General features: G+C 42.1%; 1 protein-coding gene across 2 annotated transcripts in view; it reads left to right on the top strand.

Annotated features, from left to right (window-relative positions):
* Window positions 1-14,136, top strand: part of rsu1 (Ras suppressor protein 1) — a 45,984-nt gene extending 31,848 nt beyond the window's left edge. For both annotated transcript variants that reach the window (XM_035998236.1, XM_035998237.1), the window contains exons 9-10: window positions 12,157-12,480; window positions 13,409-14,136. In XM_035998236.1, the coding sequence (XP_035854129.1) occupies window positions 12,157-12,259 (103 nt within the window). In that variant the 3' untranslated portion in view covers window positions 12,260-12,480; window positions 13,409-14,136. The remainder of the gene's footprint in view (window positions 1-12,156; window positions 12,481-13,408) is intronic.
* The last annotated feature ends 2,639 nt before the right edge of the window (window positions 14,137-16,775 follow it).

The raw sequence follows: 16,775 nt of genomic DNA, 5'->3' as shown, positions 1-16,775 counted from the left end.
TCCACAGAAAGACACTGAATATGGCATTTGTTTACCCCACATATCTGTTTTTATTCCTGTTGTGTTAGTAATAGGGGTGCACGCTATATCCACTCAATATCGTTTGTGCATCGTCATGTTGTTCAATGTCAAAAACGTCCCGAAAACTACGTGATATTCCGTTTATTTTGTGGAGAGATGCGCATATGCCCTCATATTTTCTTGGCCAGTTGCCCTGTCACATGTGCACACTTCGACTGCATAAAAAAAGAAGACTGCAGAAAGAGAGTGCAAACTGCGAAGCGGGTGTGTGAAGCGAAAGGAAAGAAGAGACAGAAAAGTAAGAACATGAGTGTGGCTCAGGTAGACGACGAAATAATGAAGATTGAAAATAATGCCTCCTTTACAGCGTGGAAGTACTTTGGTTTTAAGCCAACAGATGTTGCTCAAGCTAATGTGGTACAGGGCGTAAAAGGAAATACAATTAGCCTCTTTCCTCACCTCAAAAACCACCACAAGACACTATAGTACTGCCCCGAAAAAAAAAAATCTTTATTTATTTATTCAGGTTCTACTGTCAGTTTACAGCCTGTTCTCATGAACCATTTGTTCAAAAAAGCTACGAAAAGTTAAGCCCTGTAATTCGTAGGCATTTCACTTTTTTTTTTTTTTTTTTTTTTTTGCTGTAGTTACTACATTGACTGCTGCTGTGTAAGAACACGGCTGGCCACGTGAGGAGGAGGTCGGGGGGAGGGATGGGTGGGCATTAACATACAGGACTTTCAATAAGCCTCAGGAAATGTGTTCCTTGGGAGTATTTCAATCTAAACCACAATCTTTTTCCTAATCTTAACTGGTCGTTTTGGTGCCTAATCTTAACTTTCGTGGTAGCAAAATGCTCATATTTTGTGGACTAAATTGAACCGCAATCTCTGCCGAAACGAGCAGCAGCTCGCGGTGCTCTGTACCTGGCTCAAAGTCACCTATTTTCGGGTAACTGAACCACCAACTACTGCTGATACAACGGAGGTCTGTAGCCGGCGTCACAAAGCTCAGTTGCTAGCGACAACTAGCAACTGCCGCTCAGCGTCATGGAGCTCGTAGCCAGCCGGCGCCACGTGACCAGCCGGCGGTCTCCTAATTTCGTAGGATATCACGTTTTGGTGTGCATACATTTTCGTACGATATTATACGGACCTGTTCATGAGAATGCGTTGCAGTTTAAATAAACCCTTTTGTTGTGATGTTGTTTTCATATTCTATTAATCTATTTTGTTGTGTTTTCCCATAACTTTTGTGTTTTTATATATGTTTAAGAATATCGAAATGAATATCGATATTGTGATATTCTATTCTTACATTTTGTCAATATCATGCAACCCTAGTTAATAACACATTTCTTAGTAACCCATTACTTAAAATAAGAAGGATTTAGAGTTGTTTAAATACACTGTTTGCATGGACCTGGACTGAGTGATGAAAGGAAATGAATAATGAGAAATGTAACGCATTACTTTTGCTGCAGAGTAGTAAAGTAATACCATTACTTTTTCAATGAGTAATGTGCAATAGGTAATTGATTATAGTTTCCACGTAACTTTCCCAACACCATCATTGGCGGAGTCTCATCATTGGCGTAAGCTTCTGGCCGCCTCTGACTGATTCTGAGGCTCTGGGGTTGACTCCCCCACCACACTTTTGGTAACACAGCATAATGTGGCCTTCCTGTCAGCTGACACTCCCGGGTGAACAGTGAACAGTGAGTCAGTTGTGTTGTAGTAATGTTTTGTCTGTGGATGCATGGCTGTTTGTATATGGCTGCCAAGGTTATAGGGTATAGGTGAGTGAGTGTGAGCGTCCGGGTGCTTGGGGTTTGTGTTGTTACGTGATGTGCTGTTCTGTGTAATGTGGTCACGACTCTGTGAAATGTTGATGTAATATATTAGTATACAATGTATTTGCTGCATGATTGTGTAACTCACACTATATAGTTTTTTTTTTTTAAATTATATTTGGATTATTTTTCTAGAAAAGCTTGACCAGGGACTGGGGTTGCAAATTAGCCAATTGGCTAGAAACCTTTTATGCAACACATCTACACATATTATTATGGCTTTGACTATGATAATTATGTATGTAATAATGTGCGCTGCATTGTCCCTGACAAATAAACTAATAATAAAAAAACGGCGCTGTGAGCAGTTTTGTTTCAGCACGTGTTGTTGCGGTGGAGTGTTTAGAGGTGGTGTGAGAGCCCCGTACAGGAAACAGGAAACATCACTGCCTCTATCGCTGCCACAAGAACGTTTTAAAACGTCAAACACAAGCACTGAACTGCCCGGGAGTTTGTGGAACAGCTGAGTGTTTCCTCAGTCCCTTGTCACTACCCGATGTGAGTCGAGTGCAGATGTGAGTTGCGCATGCTCAGATTTAAACGGTTAACTGCATAACGCCAAGGGATCCGGCTCCGGCTGCAAACTGCTAACGAGAGACTTCTGTAATGTCAATACAATAAAAATGGATCTACATAACGAAGTTGGTTCACTGCCGGCTACAAGTTAGTAATCAAACACAACAAAGGCTGTCACTTGAATGACGTTTTGAGCTAACGTTAGCAATCAAACAATTCTAGATAGCTAAAACGTTTTTGAAATGATTTCCATCTTCTGTTATTGTTTGTAATGATAAAAGTTTATTTTACAGATTTCACAAATTTCAGTATGACACAGACACTGTCACTACCCGATGTGAGTCGAGTGCAGATGTGAGCGTTATATCTGTATAACTTGAATGAGCCTCACAAGTCGTCCTTTTGCGAAGCTCCACCACCTGCTTGTCGCAAAGTGACGCATGCGCAACTCACATCTGCACTCGACTCACATCGGGTAGTGACACCCTCCGTCCCTTTTCTTTCTCTCTTTCTCCATGAATTGACGCTGCCTTCAAATGCGGTTGGAAAGCTCAAGATCTTTAAATGATTTGACAGAAAACAGTACCTGTGAAATATAAAGTCGTCTTGTGCGACACTGGTGGGGTTAAAGAACACAACAGGACGTCACACAAATGGGCATTTCCATTGACCCTTCCACTGCCGCACAACCTTGCGGCGAATCGCCGGATCCCCTTTCGCTGGTGTGATCAAACGCTACTTTTAGCATCTGTGAGTGTCAGTGTGATATTGTGATCTTCTGGACCCACTGACTAATGTATGAACTGCCTGTGTGTAGTATAAACAGAACGGTGTGCAAGCCCACTGTCTGTTTTGAGTACATCTGGCCCTTCATTTGTGGGCCTCCGTTGATCATGCCATCAATGTACTACAGGTCTACATACCTGATCTCTAAAGGTGTCACTCAAAGAGGCTCTGCTGATTTGCAAGAACTTTCTTTACTGGAATGCCCAAAATGAGTCCCCTAATAGACCACTATAATGCAAACAGTCCCTGCACTATTAAAAGTCACAGTATTCAGTCACTGTCAAGTGGCACAAAAGCACAAGTAACAATTATCAATCACCAAAGACATATTTCAAACATCAGCGAATATTGATCTGTGGTCAATTGATTGTTGCATCCATAACTGCCTCCCTGCTTGATGTCTGCTGTGTTAAGTCACTGTGTAAAGTAAGTGTTGGAGCAGCTGTTTGAGTCTCCAGCTCGTCCCTACTATCAGTATAGACTGTACTTTGTACAGGATGATGATGATGATGAGGATGAATAATTTTATTTCGGTTAACATACATGAAAGAAACAATTATTTTCCACAATTTGCCACCGTAGCTAACCGAAAAAGGAATGGGCTGAAGCCAAGGCTTATTTTTGCCTATCCCAATAGAATCACTCAGAAATCCAACACAACTAAATGAAACTAAACACTTGAGTACAATCCTAGTTATTTTACATTTTAATGAAATTACTTCATAACTCTTAATTATTTTAGATGTTAAAGCTTTTTTGAAACTCAACAGAGACGTACACATTTTCAACTGATTAAAGGTGCCCTGCCACACAACACCGTTGTTACTTGTATTTTTTTGAAATATGATAGGTCCATATGTGTATATAACTGCTACTTCCTCTGTCAGCTCTAGCCACTGAAAAGAAATAAGCGGAGAAATCAGGCCAATTACAAAAGCTGGTCAGTCAGACATCATGTTGCCTGAGCTCATTACTATTCATGAGCTCGCCCAGTTGCACTGGGTAAAGGATGTTGATAGCCAGGCTCTCATTGGCTAGCTGTTAGCCAATCAGAGTCAAGTAGCTTAGCTTGTTGAATATTAATGAGAACTGGCACAAATAAATGTTACAGAGTCCAAATTAATGAAATATGTGTGGCAGGGCACCTTTAAATTCATTCCATAATTTAACCCCCAAAACTGAAACACATCTAAATTTGACATTAGTCCTCACTTTACCAGTTTCAAAGATGGAGAACCTTCTTAAATTATAATGACCTTCTTTTGATTAAAAACAAAAATGAATGCAAAAAAAAAAAGAAAAGAATGATATTTCATGGTTTCCTAGAGGTTTGGTCTGACTGTAAGATGCAGACAAGGTAATGATGTGGGTAGGTTATCAAACTACTTGTTCCTTTGTTGATACTACCACTGAGAGGTTCCTAAGGCGGACATGTTCAAGTTGTACACATGACAGTGTCTTCAATATGCCGCACTGTGGAAAGTCTCTCCGCTCTTAAAAGTCGTTATGGTGGAATTATTCACCCATACGCAATATATCCAGTTGAGGATAATGCCTTCTTGGTTAGCTCTGTGTCTGGGATCGTCCTCTGAAACAGGTAGCTGCAGTTTGTATGGGTAGTTTTCAGATCATCTAATCTCATTATCATGTGGTAAATGAGGATATTTTATGTGGCAGGTTAGCTGAAACCAGTCTAAACGCACCACTGTCGACTTCTTCTGCATGTGGCCAGGAAACAGCCTGCAGGTCAAATGCAGCAAATAAATGTGCAGTGTCTGAATAACATCCCCATTTACTATATTTACTGACTTTTACCGGAGTGTCCGAATTCTAAGTGCAAAATATATGCTCTTATAGAACCCCCACCAACCCTCAAAGTGGAATGGTTAATATGGCATGCACACTGTGAACACTGATGTGTAAAAAAGTTACAGTAAATGCATTTTTTTGGTAGGTTTGTAGTCATGTGTATGTGTGCGTGTGCGTTAGAGAATATTTTGTTGATTTCACCTATGGATGAAGTACTGTATATACATGTGCACATCCCTCTGAGAGGGTGAGTCAGCAGGAATTGTAACTAACTAATGGTGAGGGCAGAGATCTGGCTAAAAGCCTTAGTTGTTTGTCATGAATCGTAATCAGGATATTTTCTACTCCTTCCTTCCTTCTCTTCCCATGCCTTACCTCTACCTCTTCCTCCCCTCCCTGCTCTTCCTTCCTTCTCTTTACAGCTCCTTCTTTCCTCCATCTTCTCCTTTCCTTCTGATGTTTCTCTGGCTGTAAAGGAAGCAACTAAATTGCTTTGCAGCTCTGGTGATGATGAGGTGGCTGTGAAAGGAAGGCCCCCATCCGATCAATGGCCTTTGGCCTCCCTGTGCATTTATCACACACGCTCTCACATGTACATATTTTTATCTTTGTAACACACACATACGCATCCCGATAAAGGAAAGAAAATACCAACTTTCAATCTTTTTACACACACACACACACACACACACACACACAGAACTTTGCCATGATTAATTAAGCCGTGTGGAATAGCAGAGCTCCATAAAGACATCATCGGGAATCTGAATCCATTCGCCTCTCTTCTTCTGCATTTAATTGGACCTAACAGTTCATCACAGAGTTACACACACACACACACGCACACACACTCACACACACACACACACACACACACACACACACAGACACACACACACACACACAAAAGAAATGGGAAAACTTTATGTTGATCTTTAACTAGAACTGTTAGTGCTCTGTATTGCTTGTATAAAAGCATAATTAAACTGTTTCTGTCGTGTGTGTGTGTGTGTGTGTGTGTGTGTGTGTGTGTGTGTGTGTGTGTGTGTGTGTGTGTGTGTGTGTGTGTGTGTGTGTGTGTGTGTGTGTGTGTGTGTGTGCGTGCGTGTGCGTGCGTGCGTGCGTGCGTGTTCTCCTGGGTTCTGGCCTCTTCAGCACATAGAGAGAGAGAGAAGAGAGCAGGCGACCAGTGGGACTAAATGTCTCCTGTTTGTCTTTACATTGTCATAGATTTTTAGTTAGTTTAAGAGACAGTAAGAAGAAGCCTTCACTTATTCCAGATCTCAGACTGTGCGCATGTTACAGGGGTAGTCATGCAGAAGGACAACAAAGCAGCCAGGACACTACATGTACAGTATGTGTTACAGGATAATACTCTTCAAAGACGAAATACACCATGCACAGTGACATGATAGGAATAGAAACAGGTTATAGGAAATTAGACTCAATTTAACTGCTTTTATTTCTGTTGAGTTACTGTACTGACACAATTAAAGGTGTTAGAATTCTGCCTTGGTGAGTACGGCTGCAACTAGAGATTATTTTCATAGTCGATTCTTTTCCCGATTATTCAATTGGTGGTTTGGTCTATAAAATGTCAGAAAATGGTAAAAATAATGTAGAGCTGTGTCTATGCTGATTAGGTGACACGTGCAGTTTTGGTGATTGTTTTGGCATGAAATTGTGTTTGCGTTCAAACCTGCAGACGCAGGGCAATTTCCATGTCAAAACCACAAATAGGCCTGTCGCGATAGTCAATAAATCAATTAATCGCACGATAAAAAAAATTAGCTCGATAATTTTTCCGACCGCGATAATTTCCATTTGCATGCTTGTTTGTTTCATTGTCTCTCTCTCTCTTGCTCTCTCTCTCTCTCTCTCTCTCTCTCTCTCTCTCTCTCTCTCTCTCTCTCTCTCTCTCTCTACCAAAGAGACTGGAGGACCACTCTTGGTTCCTTAGCGTAACGAGGAGTGAACCCTCTTGTGAGTCGCATGGTCTTTGTGTGGAGGCGGGACTCCTGGCGGAGAGAGAGAGAGAGAGAGACAGAAAATGCGAGTACTTGGAGCGGGGTTTTCCGCAGCACTTTGCCGTTAAGGCGCCGTCAAAAAAAGAAGACGTATATGAGCGATATCCTTGTTACTCGGCGTCCGGTTTTCTCCCTTTCATTCCAAACCACGCAGTTGACAACCTGCAGGTGGAGGCGGTGGAGACAGGCACGGACATAAACGCCGCTGTGGACTTGTCAGTCTTGCAAGCGGTTTCAGGAAAGTTGCTGTATGTGTCCGACAATGCACAGAACATTAAACGGTACAAGCCTACAGCTGTCAGTGTATCAGAGGCTCCCGGATGGTGAACTGAGACACCGTTACGTGCTTGTCAAAAATTGCCACTTACTAGCTAATAAATTAGCCTAAGGTAAATGCTAGCTATCATTAAACAGAAGTGATGTGGTGGCTGGCGTCTGTTTGTGCGTGCGTGCATGTGTCTTTCTCCCTCTGAGACCTCGCCCTCTCTCCTGTCTCACCTGCCGATGCTTTGAAAGAGGCTGAAGGGCCCTATCTTGCACCCGGTGCAGCGCAAAGCCTGACACAAGTGTCTTTGCTAGTTTAAGACCGACGCAGTTGTCAATTTCCCGTCCAGCGCCCACGCCGTTTCAATAGCAAATGCACCTGCGCCCATCTGTGCGCCCATGGGCGTGCTGGTCTTACAGGGAGGTGTGTTCAGGTGCATGCTTGGTGTATTGCTATCTTGAGGCCATTGACCAACAAAAACCTGGTCTGAAGTCAATAGCGCAGCATTTCATTGTTATTTTAACAGTGCATCAGTAAAATGCGCCTAGCTCGTGCACAGTGTGCGCACACTATGCTTGTTACACTGTAACTGCCTGTAACAGAGGAAGTCTAACGTTAACCCATACCGTGACAGCTTTCACCTCGCCGTTATATACGCTGTCTGCGTGGAGTTTTGAAAAGTGTAAACAAACTTGCAACCGCTTTACCGGCATTGCCGTGACTCACTGTGACTTTAACAAAGTCAACGTTTCGCTCCGTCAGCACCACAGCTCTGTGTGTGTGTGTGTGTGTGTGTGTGTGTGTGTGTGTCGGCAGTCGGAGCTCCGCTCTCTGTCAAGATGCAGAGACGTCAGATAAGTTTGCGCTTATGCGCTCTCGGGGACCGAAATTTGGCACCATTTGATTTCAAGTAAATCCATCCTCGGTAGTACCGATGTGCCGATAGTTAAGGCGGCAGGCGTGTCTTGCTAAGGCAGCCGCCTAAGCTGCAAAGTGCTGCAGGAAACCCTGAGTTTCTTTTCCTGAAAATCTTCCTGCTCAGCAAATCCTCCATCATAATAGCAATGCGCCAAGGTACACAGGTGCCTGGCTTTTAAAGGGAATGGGAGATGACACTCTGATTGGTTTATTACATGTTACGCCAAAAACACACCTATGATTAATTAAAACACTAAGTACAACCCTTTTGAACCATGCGCCGCGCACGGACCCTTTTTTCCGCTAGCAAAAGTGGATTCGTACACGCCCTAAAGCGCTTAGATTGTTAAAATAGGGCCCCAGGTGATTTGAGTATGACTAAACATCACAGCAACACATACTATACATACTACTGGTGAAAGTAAATGATTCAAAAAACATGAATAAACATTGACTTTTGAGTGAACACTCCATCATCAATTAGGCTGCATTATTCTCTCCTCTTCACATTGATTTATTTGTTCTTTGTGACACACTGACTGATCATTGCCCTCCTCCTCTTCCCTTCACATCCTTCTTTCCTCAACTCATTCATCAATGCTCAGAACCCACAATTATGCTAACACTAGCTTGTTATGACGGCACCAAGTGTGCTGCATTAGCCCCCTAAGAAATAGACTGTATAGCCTTTTTTATTTTATTTTTTTACAACGCAAAAGAACTTTTTAAAATTACTTTTATATTTTTTTGTTTTAATAATATTGTTTTAACTGTTTAACTAATAGTATTAATTAGTCTTTTTTTTTCTTTTTTTCGGTTAATCATTAACATCCCTACTGTAGATGTTGAGATATTTCAGTCAAAGTGGTGGACCGGCCGGCCAACAGACAGACAGAGCCAAGCAGGCATGGCTAAAAACTGTCAACCGTCCCAAGGCCTGGCTGCTTCCAGACACTCTGTTGCTCCTGGGAGCTGCCCCGCACCCTTCCCCTGTCCCACCCTCTCCTCTGGGACTCGGCAGCCCAGCTGACTGGGCAAGAGGCTCTGCAGAATCCCAGTCTCCCACTCTGTCTCACCCCCTCTCTATGTCATATATGTATCCCTGCACACTGCGAGGTGGGGGTGGGGGGGGGCGTGGCGTGTCTTTGAGTTCAAATTGGCAGACATGTCAAACTAAGAGGAATCTGGGAAATAAAGCTAGGTGGCTGACAGTAATGTAACAGAGTTGGAGAGCAGCTGTGGTGAGCTTTTCAAAGGAGAACAGTGTGAATGTGTGTGAGCTAAGAGAAGACAGCCACCTATAGAGCCAGCACTCCAACACTCAACCTCCACCGGCTGTATCTCCGTCTCTCTCTGTCTCTCTCCATCTCTCTCTGTCTGTCTGTCGGTCTCTCTGTCTGTCTCTCTCTCTCTCTCTCTGTCTTTGTCTGTCTCTCTGTCTCTGTCTCTGTCTGCCTCTGCCTGCCTCTGCCGTAGGCCTGCTGTGGTTTGATGGGCAGCAGATATTATGGGGTTTGGCAGCATTTAATTCCCAGTTGTAAGTGTTGACATGGGATGGGGGCAGAAAGAGGAGAGGAGAATACAAGACACTTCAATCATAGACTGACAGTTCCACTTGTACTATAAATGTGTGTGTGTGTGTGTGTGTGTGTGTGTGTGTGTGTGTGTCTGCGTGTGTGTCTGTGTGTGTTGTGTGTGCATGCATAGACTGTAGGAAGGCATGGTCATAGTGTCTGCGCCATTCAGGTTGTGAAAGGCGTGTTTTGAAGTTTTTATATTAGTGTTCTTCTTGCCACTATGTTTGCGGAAGCATACGTTATTGTAGACGTTGAGGTGGGACAATCAAGTGGCCACCTACTCAGCCTGCTGTGATACACTGATACACCTGCTTACTATACTATACTATACTAGGGGTGTATGCTAAAGAAAAAGTAAAAAAAATAAATAAAATATATATATATATATATATATATATATATATAATATAATTTTCTTTACCGCACTGGTGTCAGATTGGTACTCGGTATTGGCTGTTACGCAAGTTCAGGTATCGCAATCAGTATTGGGAAGGAAATAATGGGATTGGAACATCTGTAACTTGAGCTATATCTGCTGCCTGACGTCAGCGGAGCAGCTCCAGTCTGCGTTGGTCTCTGCCCGTCTGTGGCACAGTATCCTTCAGTGTTGATAGGCTATTACTTCAGACCTTTAACCAATCAGATAGTGCTGTGGGCGGGGCATTGAGCAAGTATAGACAGAGAGGGGCGGCTGCATCAAAACCGAAGAGCACATTTTTTTATTGATTTATTTTTTGTCGGCAATCGGATAAAAAAAATCAAAGCGATTTTGATAATGTTAAAAATACTGAATAAGACAGTCACAAATAGTTCGATCCCTAACTATCTAACTAACTTACTAAATTATATTCTACACAAAAGTATATATTGATATGAATCTTAAAGATAAGGAACTGTGGTTTCATCAAATCCAGTCATGTATGCTGTAACTGTTAAAGGATGGTGATAAAAAGATAGGCCTTAAAGAATGGGTTGACCTTTCTGAAAATTAACAAAAACCTTCATTACTGCCAAAAAGCAGATGAACAAAATTAGGCCTACCACCAATGATCTATACAAACAGTATACACTCTACTGGCTGGTTATTGTTATGATGTGATCGGTGGCTCCTGGTCATAGGCGTCACTGACACGCTCCAACATTTCCCAGTTTTAAGTAAGCTTGTTTTAAACCCATGCCGAGCATGAATACAGTAAGAGAATGGAAATCGAAGACACAATTATTATCAGGCTGCAGGGAAAAGCACAGAGAGACACTGAGCTGAAGAAAAAGTCTTTTCCACTCCAATGAGCTCTCTCACTTGTGAGCATGGCACACCCATGGGATAGAAACAGTGACAGGTAAGGGGAGGTGTCAGTGGTGGAAGAAGTATTCAGTTAAGTAAAAGTACTAATATATATATATATATATATATATATATTGTATCAACTAACTGTTACAAGTTAAAGTCCTGCATTGAAAATGTTACTTCAGTAAAAGTGTGTAAGTATCATCAGGAAAATTAAGTTAAAGTATTAAAAGTAAAGAACTCTCCTCCCATTGTAGAAAGCGTAAAGGATCCAAACAGTTGTGTGTTTAATGGTCTAATCATTTCAGCTGGACTTGTAGGCTGTTATATTGTTGGCTAGTTTACTTAAGAATAAAACATCAGATTTTATAAACTTATGGGTTTTGTGTGCAGAAATCTTAAAGGTGCAGTAGGTAAGACTTATAAAACTAACTTTCTGTCATATTTGCTGAAACTGACCCTATGTTCGAGTAGAACTACATGAAGCAGGTAATTTAAAAAAAAATCTCAAGTAAAGTACAAGTACCGTGTGTGTGTGTGTGTGTGTGTGTGTGTGTGTGTGTGTGTGTGTGTGTGTCCATGAAAACTGTCTATCCGTCAGTCTTTGGCTGCTGAGGATCCCAGTGGTTGTGTGCCAGTGATGCTGTTGACCCGATTAGACACCTGCAGCTGTTTATTGAAATCTGTGGCTCGGCGTGGCAGTGCATGTGCCCCAATGTCTGAAAAATAGGAAGTCAGAGCTTCAGTTTCTGCCTCTGTGTGATCACATCCAAACACATAAGATAAGATAAGATAGACTTGACTTTATTGATCCCACACTGGGTAAATGTCCTTGTTAAAGCAGCTCAAGACATTCACAACAGAATGAGGAAAATACACATTAAATAGAATAGAACAAACACGTGTTATGCTCTGTGGGGGAGGATGGAGAGTTGGTGGTTAATTTTTGATTACGAAAGCACATTTGTATTTGTTTGGGAGGTTTTGTTGTGTTTTTCTTTAGGTTTTTCTTTCCTTGACTTTGTTTTAGATTTTTGTGATTGTAATTCTTCTCTGAAAATGGTCTAATAAAGGGACTCCTCTCCTCCTCTCCTCAGTCTCTATGGCAGACACATGCAGGCCAACCCCGAACCACCGAAGAAGAACAACGATAAGAGTAAGAAGATCAGCCGCAAACCGCTGGCCGCCAAGAACAAATGAAGAGAAGACCGAGGATGGAGATGAATGCAAGCTCAGCCTGTCAAACTCACTGCATGTGCCTTCTTTTCTTCTCTCTTTTATTTTTATTTTTTATAGAAATAAACATTTTGTATTACATGGACATGTATGAATTATGTTTCTAAATATGTAGTGTTACATATAGTTTGGACTGTATTCCACTGTGCCTGAGTATAGATGGATGTTTTTATTTATTTTCAACTGTTGTGAACTAGCCTGGGAAAACCCTGACCAACTTCCGGAAAATTTGAGATTTTCTCTGCAAGTCAGTCTGGCCACGAGCCCATTCAAGCAGTCCCTCCAGAAAAACGCGATTATGCGATCGCATAATCAACCAAAGTTCGCATATTTATGCGGGGGCCGCATTTTTTCAAATACCCCGCACTTTCGCCGCATTAATTGCCAATTTCCGCGCTAAATATGCGGGGCTTGCATGATTTCATAATCCCCGCATTTTCGTTGCAAAAAAGTCACATATATCTTAGCAGAAAGTTCAAAAATGTTGCGTTTACTTCACACAAGAGCAGCCATTTTCCCCTGTTGCCATGGGAACGTTATGAAGTGACGTAATTACACAACGTGAACATCATCGAAAAGCTGCAAACCCCGCGATGAAGCCCTGATGAAACTGCAGTTTTTGCAAGTTCCCGCAATTTTTGCAAGTTTCCGCAATTTCATCGCATAAAATTGCATAAATATCCCGCATATTCCATCGCATTTTTTAAGAAAACCTGCCGCATAATCAAGGATTTTTGCCCGCAGCAATCGCAAAATAACTCAGCATTTTTCTGGAAGGACTGATTCAAGCCCATTTCCAATTCTTCCAAATCGAGGCACCAATCACAACCATTGAGGCGGGCTTTACACGATGACGGTAGCGAAGCGACGGCAAGCAGCTTTTTGTTTACATTCAACATGACGGCCACCGAAGCGCAGCAACCCGTTGATGCCGCTGTCACTGCTACGTCACCCGGATCGTTGGTCTGATTGGTTGAAGGTCTATCCAATTGCGCCCAGAGGTATTTGAGCGGCGTCCGTTGGTGACGCCCCTTTGGAAATGGGCTGTGAATGAAGCTTGCCCAGACCCACTCTCAGTTACATCTGAGAAGGGTCTGGTGTCAACCAGGCTAGTTGTGAACAGTTTAAGTCTTGGTTTTGGTGCTACTTACCTAACTGCTTGGACACAGAGGTGACTACTGGTAACAGCTGCGTAACTACCAGATTAGAGTAATTTAGAAGCAATGTTAAGAATTCATTATAATGTCATCCTTAGTCGCTTTATATGCTGGTGCCCCCAGATGGCAAACAGAGTCACTGTAACTTCACATTGTAGGACATCAGTATCAAGACATCCTGCAGGGCGAAACTATTGAACTGCTATGATACCAAAGGCGAACACTTAACATGGGTGAGTCCAGATGCTCACAGATGTTTGGGACGCAACTTGAACGACTGCTACTACTACAGCATACTTTCAGCTAAGGAAACCATTCAAAACCAGACAAAATGTTCAGCTCTGTAAGTGCATTTATCCTTGTTTTCAACTCTTCTACCTTTTTATGCTGTTTCCAACATCATTTTGTAAGTGAATGGGAGGAATCTTCAAGTTCTCTTCCAACCCATTCCACTCTGAAGTTCTACTACTTCAGCTACAGACTTCATTTCAAATTTGAACAATCACAAGACTTTCAACATAACTTAAACTAAAAACTTTTTCTGTATATTTTAAGTATTTGAATTATGGCTGAGTTTATAATGGGTGTGTATTGCCTTGCTTAAAGTGTGTCACATGACCTGTGATGTCACCCATTGATCCTCTTCTGCTTTTAAAAAAAATCACCAGGCTTTGAACTATTCACCTGTGTTGAGCTTCGTGATATCGTTGAGCTTTCCCTCCCCAGTGCCATTCAGTCCCTTCTTTTCAGACAATACATTTCAGCTTTCAGCTCTTAAAGGAACACGATGACTTATTGGGACTTTGTCTTATTAGCCGCTTTCCGACCGGAGGGATTTTTGCAGTTCCTAGAACATAACGTTCCTAGAACCCTCTTTTTCTTGTGTTCCGACTGGACCAATTTGGGGATTATTAAGTCCCTCTGGCCGCAGTTCCTGTAACTCTTTCAGCTCCTACTTCAGGGCAGGGTCTTTTCCCTTTTCCCTTTCCCGCATAGTTAGATAGTGTGATTATAATAACAAAAGGTCAGTTCCTATGGCCGCTTGGCCAGTGCGAATGCATATGGAAAAAAACGGTTTTGGGGGAGAGTAGTTAGTAGAACTGTTTAGAAGTGGACTGTTCCTATAACTACATTCCTGTAACTACTTGGTCGGAAAGAGGCTATTCACCGTATCCCCCAGAGTTAGATACGTCCATACATACCCTTCTCATCTCCGTGCGTGTCGTAACTCTGTCTGACGCACCCACCGCTAGCCTAGCTTAGCACAGATCCTGGAGGTAACCGGCTCCAACGCAAAGGCGAAGCACTGCTACTTGGGCAGAGTGATTAGCGCAACACCTGAAAAGCACCGTTGTTACTCTCTGCTCCTCACCACGTGGCTTCTCAGTAGGGCTGAACGATTTTTGAAAATAATCTAATTGCGATTTTTTTTCCCAAATATTGCGATTGCGATTCGATTATTTTTTTAAGCTCTTTGTCTTCTGTATTATTCAACAAAGACAAACAATAAATCATTTTATAGTATGAACAACACACAATTACACACTAGACAGTTAAAAAAGTAAAAATGTAGTGTATATACACACACACACACAACAGTGTATTTTTTTTTTTACAGTGTACAGAGAGGAGCTGCCTCCAGCCCCTCCCCCTCGTGAAGTTGCGTGCTGCCATGTGCACTTGCTCAGAGAGGCTATCGTTACGTTAGCTAGATGCTGGTGTTCTTGCTGTGGGATTAACTGTACTAATAAAACTGTTGAAACACCGCGGCCACGCTGCTGTGAAAGCTCCCCGAACGTCATTTATCAGAGTCTGGTTGTTACCCCTCTCAGTGGCAGCTCCTCCACTCCATATCTTTATAACGGAGCTAACCGCTAACCGGAGCTAACCAGAGCTAACCGCTAATCAGAGCTAGCTAATAGTTGCCAACCGAGCCTTCAGTTCTGCGTGTCTGTATCCATTAACTGCACGTATGGACTCAAACCATTAAAATGGCTGTAAAAGTTTTAAACTACAACTCAGAGTTGTTTGAATGACAGAAATCAGCCCAAGTTACAGTGTAGCGTTAGCGTGCTAAGTTGATGCTTTCTCTGCGGAGTGCAGGCTGATTTGCTCTTGCGAGTCATGTGACCAAATCGCAGCCTTTGCGATTAGGAAATCGCGTTTTAACATATCGCGATATTATCGCAAATGCAATTAATCGTTCAGCCCTACTTCTCAGGTGCTGTGAGCAAATCACTCCGCCCAAGTACCAGGAGTAGCAGTGCTTCGCCTTTCTGAGAATATAGTTCCCAGTTTGTATACGGTTAGAAGATGTCTGTGTCTCATGTGACCTTGTTATTTGTACACGCTGTGACTATACAAATCACAACATGTAAATAGGGAAATGTTGGCGTTATTTTGTCACTTATTGGGAGCAGTAGGCTAGTTGGAGCCGGTTACCTCCAGGATCTGTGCTAAGCTAGGCTAGCGGTGGGTGTGTCAGACAGAGTTACGACACGCACGGAGATGAGAAGGGTATGTATGGATTTATCTAACTCTGGGGGATACGGTGAATAAGAGAAAGTCCCAATAAGTTGGCGTGTTCCTTTTAAGGTAATGCTGTTTTTGTTCAAAAATGTTTAGCAGTGCAGTTCCTCTGTCTGACATTTTGAAACTAGGGCTGCACGATATGAGGAAAATATCTAATTGCCGTTCATTTGAACGATATTGCAATTGAGATCATTATTCTCATTTTCATTGAAAAATATATTTAAATTAAAGTATTTGTACCAAAGAAAGATTTCTTTTCTTGAGTCTGTAGAATGTGATTGTCTCTGCAGCACTACAATACTTCACTCAGAATGGTATTTTGCCTTTGACAAATATTGTGCCCCCCCTGTGAATAATATTTTATACTATTGCGATAAAACTGTGATTAATTGTGCAGCCCTAATACAAACCAATTCTTCTTTCAGACAGTTCATTTTCAGCGATGCTTTGCACTTTATTTCAGCTCTCAATATTCACAGACATTTTCTACACAAAATGCATTTTTTTGTTTAGTTACTTTTCATGGTTTTACAACGCATGCTCAAAACACATTTGCTTTTCGTCATTTAGATGTGCTAAGAGATACTTTGTGACTGTGTCTTGTCACTCAGTTTGTATGCTATACTACTCCACACGGTCTGTTTTTCCTGAATAGTGAATATTACACTCCCTCGTTCTCTCCCTTTGTCTCCTCTCTCTCTCTTGCTTACAAACAAGCAGAAACTAGTGTTGCTGAATAGAATATGTATGTAAAGATAGCACAGCTGAGAAAAGAGCTGCAAGTGACTCGC

This window comes from Sander lucioperca, chromosome 23 (genome assembly GCF_008315115.2).
Source record: "Sander lucioperca isolate FBNREF2018 chromosome 23, SLUC_FBN_1.2, whole genome shotgun sequence".
NCBI classification, from domain to species: Eukaryota; Metazoa; Chordata; class Actinopteri; order Perciformes; family Percidae; genus Sander; species Sander lucioperca.
This window is presented reverse-complemented; position numbering and strand designations above follow the sequence as displayed.